This window comes from Ictalurus furcatus, chromosome 7 (assembly GCF_023375685.1).
Source record: "Ictalurus furcatus strain D&B chromosome 7, Billie_1.0, whole genome shotgun sequence".
Taxonomy (NCBI): domain Eukaryota; kingdom Metazoa; phylum Chordata; class Actinopteri; order Siluriformes; family Ictaluridae; genus Ictalurus; species Ictalurus furcatus.
The window spans coordinates 13600577-13611057 of record NC_071261.1 but is presented as its reverse complement, the minus strand read 5'-3'; the positions used below and the strand labels follow the sequence as shown (position 1 = coordinate 13611057).

Here is a 10481-nt window from a genome sequence, read left to right as displayed (position 1 = left end):
AAAAATTCTTTTTATTTTGCTTCAGGGTTTAATAAACATATATTGTGGAAATGTGGGTGTGGCCTGGATCAGGAGTGTGTGTGTGTGTGTGCGTGTGTGTGTGTGCACACCTTTGCTGCGGAATGAAGTATTTGTATGAAGTGTTTTCTTACATATGAATTCCATGTTAGAGTGCAAAATTTCACCAAACACACACACACACACACACTTGACAGAGGAGATGCACCAGAAGTGAAAATGTAAAGTGTGCAGGAAAAAAACATTTGGAAGTAAATCAGTTTAAATTTGTGTCACAAAAATGTGTGTGTGTGTGTTTCCTTCTCACACACATCTTCACCTGAGAACATGTGTTAATGAGCTGATGATGATGTCACACAGGTGTGTAACACACCAGACTAAAACAGGATGAGGAAAAAATAAATTTTCTAAAACAGATCATCAGGTCATTCTGCTTCTCCTGTGTGTGTGTGTGTGTGTGTGTGTGTGTGTGTGTGTGTGCGCACGCACACTGGTTATCTGCAGCACTGTGATGGAAAAGTGGTGTACAGGGAGTGGTGTTTGAATAATTGAGTGTCTCGGGGCGGTGGTGTATAAATATTCATCTCACAGCTTCAACATTCATTCACAATTCATTACCAAGTCTTTCTGCTTCTTACACACACACACACACACACACACACACACACAAACAGGGCTCACCTCACATCACACGCACTTGTCTCAAAAAATATTGCTCACTTCAGTAAACTGTTTGATAAAATGATTTATGTTTTGGGGTTCAGATCTCTGGGGGAACCTGAAAGGGTTCTATGTAGAAGTGTACAGCAGGTTTCTATAGGGTTCTAATCATAACAGGAGTGTGGGAAGAGTGTCCTGCTGAAAGTCATAGAAGGCTGAATAAATTTTGGAGACAGACATGTGAACATGAGAAGTCTGACTCTGTGTGTGTGTGTGTGTGTGTGTGTGTGTGTGTGTGTGTGTGTGTATTATGGAGGTCAGATGAGTGCTGGAACTGTGGTGATATCAGGAGGATTTTTAGCTGCTGTGATTCTGCTGTGTATCATCACTGTGCTGTGTTACTGCAGACTGCAGGTATACACACACAAACACATTTCCCTACAGCACTAATCCAGGATAAAAAAAAATCCCACACTAAAGAAATGGATTAAATTGTGTTTGTTATTAGTGTGTGTAATGTGTTTATTGTGTGCGGTTGTGTTTGTGCTGGTGTTTGGTGTTGTTGTTTGGTGTTTGTGCTGGTGTTTGGTGTCGGTGTTTGATGTTTGTGTTGGTGTTTGTATTGGTGTTTGTGTTGGTGTTTGGTGTTTGTGTTGGTGTTTGGTGTTGGTGTTTGGTGTTGGTGTTTGGTGTCGGTGTTTGGTGTTGGTGTTGGTGTTTGTGTTGGTTTTTGGTGTCGGTGTTTGGTGTTTGTGTTGGTGTTTGGTTTTGGTGTTTGGTGTCGGTGTTGGTGTTTGTGCTGGTGTTTGGTGTTGGGTTCTGTGTTTGGTGTCGGTGTTTGTGTAGCGTTATTGTTGTGAGTGTGATGTCTCAGAGTCGGTCGGTGTGCCGGTGTTGGACGCTCGTCCTCGTATCTGCAGTGACGTGTGCAGTGTGGATGGAGTCACCAGGACCCTGCTGCCGTTGACCTCTGGCCCCAGTGCCACCCACAGCTACTGTCTCACCTGCTCACCGTACTATCGCCATGACGACGTGTGTAATGGGAGCATGTGGCTCGCTATTGCTCACCAAGAGCCGAGAGGCGTTACTGCACTCGGCACGGCGGCCATGATGAACTTCTACACCAACACACACGCCATCAGCACCGACGTCTGACCTCTGAAGTTTACAGATAACAACAATTCTTTTGCCTGTTTCCTTCCCAAATCTCTGTTCGTACATAAAGTTATCAGTTTTATTTTGCCAAACTTCCACTTGAAAGATTTCACTTTTACTCAAGAGGAGGCTCCCTAAGTAGGGAGTGTTTTAGGATTTTAATGTTTATATCTGTTTACAACAAGGGGTGAAGTTTAAGTTACTTTTGATGAGCCAATTGTAAACATGATCATGTGACATCCTTACAGTAGCTTTTGCTAGCAAGGTCAGTGCTAGCTAACTAGCTTGTATAGTAGCACATTTACTGTGTGTGTGTGTGTGTGTGTGTGTGTGTGTGTGTGTGTGTGGTACATGTGCAGTAATGATATAAATCATCTGTAATATATTCAGCATGTCTCACTGACTGTCTCTCACAGTTATTAATACTAAACTCCAACCATAAGAAAGAGCATATTATGGCACTTCATATCTGTGTATGGTCTCAGTAGGATCTGCATCAGGCAGAAAAGACACTTGAGAAGAATATGTAGTCTATTAAAATAAGTCATAGCTAATAAAATGTTAGACTCCATCTCATGACGTACTCTCACATTAGCTAAAGGTAGCAAATAATAAACTAAAGAAATGCAATGTTGTGCCTCTGGACAATGATGAATTAAACTTTCACATTTTCTTAGAGATGTTGTAATGGGCATTGTGTTATTATTTAGACTGGACTATCATAATGAGATTGACCACGTTATTCAGTTTCGCATCATATTTTAATAATAATAATAATAATAATAATAATAATAATAATAATAATAATAATAGCTGCATAGTTTTTGTAGTAACTGGACAAACGTTGTAGAAGAAACTGTTAGTACATTTCAAAATGGTGGAAAATCCAGCAGGGTCTTATCATTTTTTTTATTCCAAAACAAGTGAAGGACAAAAGGATTTAGATAACCTACACCCTATCACGCTGCTCAACACTGATTACAAATTATTTACCGGAGTGATTGCTGCTAGATTAAAGGTGGGACTTCAATAATTAGTGAAACTCAATCTGGGTTCCTTAAAGACAGGTCAATACATAACAATATTCATTTTGTGCTTGACATCATAGAATATAATCATTTAATTGAAGACAATGGATTTATTTAATTTAATTTTTTTTGGATTAAAAAAGCCTTTTATATGGTTGAACATCCATTTATTTGTTTTGGTCCAAAATGTATCAATACCATAAAGATGCTTTATAAGGACATAAATAGCTAGGTAGCTCTACCCAAGGGGGACATGCCCAAGATTTCACATGGAGGTGCAAGGCAAGGCTGTGGTGGGCTTATTATAGTAGCAGAACTGTTAGCCATCTTATTAAAGAGGGAGAATATTGCTGGTGTTCATTTTAGGGAACACACATTCTTTGTCAGTCAAAAAAAAAAAAACTAAACAAATGCAGATCCCCTTAGCACTACATTCTGTAGAATGTTTTACCAAAGCATCAGGATTACAATTAAATACAGCTCAGTGTAAACTGATGACTATTCACGAGCTATATTTAATCTCATTATATAATATTCCAGTTAGAAAGGAGGTGAAATACTTAGGGATTACAAATTTGAAAGAAGATATCAGAAAAACGTAAAACAAATATGAATATTTTGTTACAGAGGGACACTTTACACACACATCAGCTTTAGGATTAGTGTGCTAATCTCAGTAAATTATTGTGTTTTATAGAGTTAGCTGGTGATAAATTGTTGTTACGTTTTAATAAAGGTCATATCGGATGTAGTGAATCAGCGTGGTCATGTGATTATTTCCTGAAACGTGAAAGTGAAAGTGATGTGTTTCTGTTCTGCTGAAATCAAACCACTTGTGTGTATGTGAGTGTGTTCTCCTCGTTTCTCTCTACTTCTTATTCTGTGAGGATTGAGACTGAAGCTGCTGTGCTGTCAGAGGTAGGATCTGCTATGACTTCTGTTTCATTTCTACACATTTATTAATCTCCAGTAGAAGAAGAAGCTCATGTTCTGACGCTGTAATAATCTCTGTATGTGAAAATGTTTGTCAGATATCGTAGTAATTATGCAGAATGTGTTGCTTTAATAGGACTAACTGTTCTGTCTTTACTGAATGCTGTAAAAAACAAAAACAAAAACAAAAAAAAAACAACTCCCATACAAACACAGTTATTATTTATTAGCCTCGACATTCCACATCTTTTCTGTTTGTCTTGAACTTTCATTCTAGAATACAGTGTCTGTCTCTCTCTCTGTGTGTTGAGTGTGAGCATGTTGCTTCCTCTCATCTATTTGTTCTATCTTTGTTATATACATATGTATATGTTATATACATATGTATATGTTATATATATATATATATATATATATATATATATATATATATATATACACACACACACACACACACACACACACACACAAATACATATATCACTGATAGAGCATTGAACATGTTGCTTTACAAGCACATGGAGTTTCTTTGAGTGATGGAGGAAGGTTTCTGGGCGTCAACACCAGCATTTGCCAGGTATGTTTTCACCCCAAGGATCAAGGCATGAGAACGTTCTGTTGGTCTCCAGAATGAATAGTGCAGAGGTTCTGTTTCTGAACACCGTCGAAAGGGTGATGTAATCCATCCAGATGTAATCACTTACCAATGTGCTTCCTCTCTCCACAACTTCCTAAAAAGTAACGCTATCAAACATCCCCCCTTTCGTTAAAGATGAGACATTAACTAGTGAGCTCTCTCACTGTGGCAAACTCGCTTCCCCGACTAAAAAGGTAACAATCAGTCTTTTAGAAGATTCACATACATAATCCTGAACAATAACAACACTGAGCTAAAGTGCACATTAACTTTTAAGATTGGTGTTTTTGACTACGTTATCTAAAAACAGGGCACCTGGTGTGGGTGTGTCCACAGGGTACAGGTGGTGAAAACTGTGTTTTGGCTCGAGGCAGCTACATTTATTTAACAATATGGTAGACTTTCCCTCCGATCTGAAAGTCTACAAAGCAAGCAAAGATTCTGTCCTTTTTGTTTTTGATGGTGGTGTTAATGAGTGTGTGTAGAGTGTAGATTCGGTCGGTGTTGCGGTGTTTGGGTAAAAAGGTGAAATTTTTTTTTTATTTCGGACGTTTGTGTTTGTGAGCGAATGTGAGAATGCGTGTATTAAGAATACTGTAGAACACGTTACCCAAACCGCTGCTAACACTAACGCCTCTGTAGTTTCTGGGGACAAATTTGTCACCGTTCTTCAGAACAGGTGTTATGAGGCCTTGGTTCCAGATTTTGAGGAGCCTGTCGATATAGAGCTTCTAACATCTTGTCGTTACTGTATTTAATCATTTCATTGCTGATGTTATCTGGTCCACGTGATTTGTTTAATTTGAGGGTCTTTATGTGTTTCTATTTCTCAGAAAGTGAAATTTTGTAATCTAAGGGATTGTGGTGGGTTTTGATGGTAGTTTCCATTTCATGGAGTGTTTTCTTATTTCTGATGGTTCTGGGTTGGCAGGTTTGAGTAGATCTGTGAAGTAGTTTTTCCAGATTGTTCCATTTTGTATAGCTATTTGTTCAGGTGATTTGTCCAGGTTTTTGTACATTTTCCAAAAGGAGCTTTGATCAATTGCTTCTTCTATTTTGTTTAATTTGGTGTTCATATGTGGTTCTTTCTAGTTTTGTATGTTGTTTATCTGTTTTTAAGGCTCTTGCTTACTACAGTCTGTATTGTGTATCTGAATTAAAGGAGCATTAGTCAGGATAAGGTCTCTAACTGTTAACTTTTTTTTCTTCTTAAGTCAGCCCTTCTTTCTCGCTCATGTACACAAAGCTAACCATGTGGTAGGTTTGTTTTGTTCTGTTTCAGATCTCCATGATGAGTGTGATTAACTCCCGACTGTCCAAGAAGCAGGAGATGAAGCTGTGCGCCCTACTCGGTCACGCTAAACTCAGTCTGCTGTACAAGGCCAGCATGCATGGCTTCAACAGCAACATCTTCCACGAGAAGTGTGATCGTCAGGGCCCCACTGTTACTGTAGCGTATAATAACTCTGGCTACATTTTTGGAGCGTACATCAGTAAAGATTATGCACAGACGGGTCAGAACATCGTAGATGACAAAGCCTTCCTGTTCAGCTTCAATGAGCGTGAGGTTGATAAAGCTCCTCTGCGTGTGGTGAGCACAGAAGCACAGCGATCCTATATTGATGGAAACACTGGGCCCAATTTCAACTCCTTGCTTTTTATATACAATAACACCGCCACTGTGTACAGCAATCCAGGCACGTATAATTTTGACCCAGCGGAGATGCATGGCAATGACCTCCAGTTGAGCGAGTGTGAGGTGTACCGAGTGGAAGGTGAGCTTTATTTCAGTTAAAGTATTAGGTTAAAGCAGAGATGGTTCATGTGAACATTACTGTTTGTTTACCTGCAGGGTTTGGATCACTCATGGAGAAACCGTGGAGAAACCTCGAGTGGAGTTTGGAGTAAGAAAAGTCAAACCCAGTATAAATCTTCCTCAGAATTAAAGTTATATAGGTTAATATAGGTTCCTGATTAATTTAAAATTCCTCTGTGGTTTCCACCATAAAGGAACTGGTTCTACTGGACTAGAACCAAGGAAGTGATGTCATTAGCTGTGAGGGTTATTTTTGGGAAGGTTATGTCACAGTTCACAGTTCCGTTAAAGATCTTAAATCAAACGTCCACCCTGAATGACTCGCATGTTAAAGTTTATAATTACATTTGTGATCTTCAGAGGTTTCCACATGTCCAAGAGGTTTCGACATATCCATTCATTGGTCTATTTTTACTTTGGTTAACGGTTTCCTACATTACCCACAATGCTGTTTGGCTACCTGTTAATGATGGTGGTGCTGTGGGATTTCACCCTCGCTTGTTCACTACCTAAAGAGAGCGATGCCGCAGCAGTTTAGTCCTTTAGTCTGTCCAGCTCTGTCACCTCCTCATCTGTACACTCTGCTCAAACACATCAGCTTACAAAGCTTCAACTTACCATCAAAGCCATCACACTCATCATCTCATACATCCCGAACTAGTCGAGCCGAGTCTTGAGCTGTACCTCTGCGTCGTATAACGTCGTTGCATTCTGGAACTTTGATCAACGTTTGCTCAAACGTCTTCACTACTTCTGCGCTGGATTTGTCTTTCGTATTATGCTGAATGTTGATGGAAAATTAAAAATGAGTGAGAAAAGATGTTTTGTTTCCAGGAGATAATAGTGAAACCTGAGCATTATTACTTACCACAAATGTTCTCACATTTTTCTTTCTGTTGTAACTGCGAACAATAACAATAACAATGTCCCCTGTGACATCATCACGACACACAACCGCTAACTTCTTCAAGATATAACGGCAACAGCCAACAAATTATCATGAGAATCAGTAAACACACCACAAATAGTATAAACATGGTTAACGTGTGTCAGAGTTTAACGTTAATAACTGTGTGTGTTAGGAAGAGGAAGTCTCTGATGGATGAGATCTTGCGCTGGACTCCGAGTGTGAGCTCGGTGCAGAAAGCTCGTGTGTTGCTTGTCGGTGCTGTTGGAGCGGGTAAATCCAGCTTCTTTAACTCGGTTAGCTCCGTGTTTAAAGGCCACGTGAGCTGCCGAGCCAACACGGGCATCGCTGGCACCAGCCTCACCACACAGGTAACTCGCTAATTTCACTAATTATTAAACATATTTTTTATTACAGAGCCCTGTACTACAATTAGAGCATTTGTATAAACCTGTGCATTTGCAGGTATGTCTATAATTATATAAGATGATGATGATAATGATGGTGTGTGTGTGTGTGTGTGTAGTTCCGTGTGTACTCCATTAAGGCGGGCAGTAAGTTTTTGCCGATCACGCTGTGTGACAGTATGGGCCTGGAGGAGGGACTTAACGCCGGACTGGACATCGACGACTTCACCAACATTTTAAAGGGTCACATTCAGGACAGATACCAGGTAGAGCTGAGTAATATCATCTTGTCTAGTGTTAATGTTTGAACATTGGACCACTTTGATGTCTTATGAAGAGCAAAGACATGTGAAACTGAACATACACGAAGGTATAGTTGGTATGAATACAAATTTTGGTCCTATGGATGTGCACTTGAAGCTATCTTTATATGTAATCCACTGGTTCCATGTTCTAAACCCTCAGAAACTCTTTAGTTACACTGCTGATACTTTTTCTGCTCTCTCCCTCTGTCTCTCTCTATCTCTCTCTCTCTCTCTCTCTTTCCAGTTTAACCCGTCGATGCCTCTCCAATCGGAATCATCTTATTTTTGTAAAATCCCGACTTTGAAGGAAAAGATCCACACTGTGGTGTATGTGATGGACGCCTGCAAGATCAAACTGCTATCTGACAAGCTGATCGAGAAACTGACTGCTTTCCGCAGAAAAGCCAACCACATGGGTAACACACACACACGCAATGTTTTTTATCTTATTAACTTGAAGAGAGAGAATAAAGAGAGGGAATAAAGAGAAGCTGGTGATGGAATGAGTGTTTATAGCTGCTATAACGTAAGTGATAATAGGAACTAACTCGTTTCACAACTTTAATTGTAACTATAAATGGATAAAAGTATGATGTGTGTTTCTTAATAAACAGAAATGTAAATTGATATGGATATAAGAAGAATAAAACACTTGGGGACATGCAGTTATAGGAAAATAATCAGCTTTGGGGTGGTAACACCGCTTCATCACAGCGCCCTGTCACTCAGTATTTAGTTTCAACACACAGTGTTTATTATTTACCTGAATGTCCCACTCTAGAACCAAACATAAAGCCAGAACTCCAGAACCCAGCAGAGTTCCTTTAACCTAATGTTTTACTACAGACATGAAAACATTGCAATATCACAAAGTCTCTGTGTGTGTGTGTGTGTGTGTGTGTGTGTGTGTGTGTGTGTGTGTGTGTGTGTATGGGTATGGATGTGTGCTACAGGAATACCACAGATGGTTCTGCTGACTAAGGTGGATGAAGCGTGTCGTTCTGTGGGAGAAGATCTGAAACATGTCTATCAGAGCCATTACATCTACAAGATGGTGAGATTTGGGAAATTGGCATATGAGACACACATGCTATATTTATAACAAAGCTCTTAACAGTCCTAGCTAGTATCAGCTAACTACCTAGCCTAACTTGTTCTTTAGAAAATCAGAAATCCCCTAAATGAGGATCGATAAAAGAGCACAACGGTATCTTTAGTGTCCTTTAGCTAGTGTTTTCTGTTATGGCATAAAGATTAGCTAGCTTTTGTGTGGAAATTATTTCTGATGTTAGCTAGCTAGTTTTTTGTTGATCAAATTAACAGTCTGAACTGGAACTTTAATGTAGCTAGCTAATCTATTATTTCCCCCAGAGAATAATGACAAGCCCATGGTTCTTGAAGTAATGTAGGAGCTTATCTTTCCACATGTGTGTGTGTGTGTGTGTGTGTGTGTGTGTGTGTGTGTGTGTGTGTGTGTGTGTGTGTGTGTGTGTGTGTTTAGATGCAGGAGGTGAGTGTATGTCTGGGTGTTTCTCTCTCCGCTGTGGTTCCAGTGAAGAACTACAGCGAAGAGCTCGAGCTCGACCCATACACTGACATTGTGCTGCTCAACACCCTTCAGCAGATCATCAGAACCTCTGACGCGTACTTCGACGATGTTTCCTGCGAGGAAGAATAGAGTCCAGAACGTTAGACGTCTTAAAAGCTGGACTACATCATCATAAACCTGCTTCAGGCTTAAACCTGCATGTTCAGTCACATTTATTCACAACGTTTACTTCCTCCTCTGCTGAATATAACTGACATGAACAGCTTGCGCTTGTTGAAATAAATATGCATGTGAAATTTAAATCCTTGAAATAAATATTGTGTTTTTGAAATGAATCACTGTTCACTTCCTGATAAGTTTATGAGATGTGTTTCCTGGTTCCTGTGTTGGCCCCTTTCTTCTCTGTTGACTCAGGTACAGACAGATACAGACAGATACCATTTGCGCATTTACATACTTTCCAGTCAATAGTTAACCCATTGTCTCTGTTGTGTGCCTGTTGTATACTCTGTTTTTTCTTTGAATAAATGAGAGATCTTGCCATTTGAACTTTGTGTGTCTGTGAGTCATTTGGCAAACTCTCCCAAGTGCTTGGTGTGGGAAGTGTATGGCAGGGCAAGGGTGCCGTCTTTCTTGTGTATGTTCTTCTTCTCTTTTCCTAACATTGCAATCGCAACACTTCCTGTATGCTCTTAGAACACTTTGGACTGGAAGATGTTAATTTATTTATTTTTATGTTACACTGGAGTGTACTTCAATTCTAATAAACACAATAACAGGCTATAACAAGCACAACAACACAGCTGTGTATAAAAGTGAACATGAAAATGCTCTGCTAGCTACTTTACGTACATAACATCTGCTGTACATAACATCCATGGTGAATGGTTGGTGCTAGCTATGTGAAATAATTTGCGAGGTAACATCAGCACAGTGCTGTGTTTTGGGAGCCAGTCACACTAGAAATGTACATTTTGTGTCTCTGTGTGAAATAAGTGCTGAGACAAATCCTGTTTTCTTTCCTTGACAAACTGATGTTTATTTATTGCACATCCATCTTCTATAC

The 10481-nt window shown here is 39.6% G+C and overlaps 1 protein-coding gene across 2 annotated transcripts; it reads left to right on the top strand.

Moving 5' to 3' along the window:
* Window positions 1-3346: 3346 nt before the first annotated feature.
* Window positions 3347-9964, top strand: ifi44c2 (interferon induced protein 44c2). 2 transcript variants are annotated; one of them, XM_053628683.1, is made up of 8 exons: window positions 3347-3779; window positions 5693-6206; window positions 6284-6335; window positions 7330-7525; window positions 7681-7827; window positions 8111-8282; window positions 8820-8920; window positions 9368-9964. In XM_053628683.1, the coding sequence occupies exons 2-8, from the start codon at window positions 5720-5722 to the stop codon at window positions 9542-9544; spliced, it is 1332 nt and encodes a 443-aa protein (XP_053484658.1). In that variant the 5' UTR covers window positions 3347-3779; window positions 5693-5719; the 3' UTR covers window positions 9545-9964. The 2 variants fall into 2 exon arrangements, with proteins under 2 accessions (XP_053484658.1, XP_053484657.1); XM_053628682.1 differs by having other exon boundaries at window positions 3348-3779; window positions 5714-6206.
* The last annotated feature ends 517 nt before the right edge of the window (window positions 9965-10481 follow it).

Excerpts from the sequence above, each read along its gene's own strand:
- ifi44c2 (XM_053628683.1), top strand. The coding sequence starts at position 5,720 with ATGATGAGTGTGATTAACTCCCGACTGTCCAAGAAGCAGGAGATGAAG. Across the intron at positions 7,526-7,680 it reads GCACCAGCCTCACCACACAG|TTCCGTGTGTACTCCATTAA; the intron begins GTAACTCGCTAA and ends GTGTGTGTGTAG. Across the intron at positions 8,921-9,367 it reads GCCATTACATCTACAAGATG|ATGCAGGAGGTGAGTGTATG; the intron begins GTGAGATTTGGG and ends GTGTGTGTTTAG.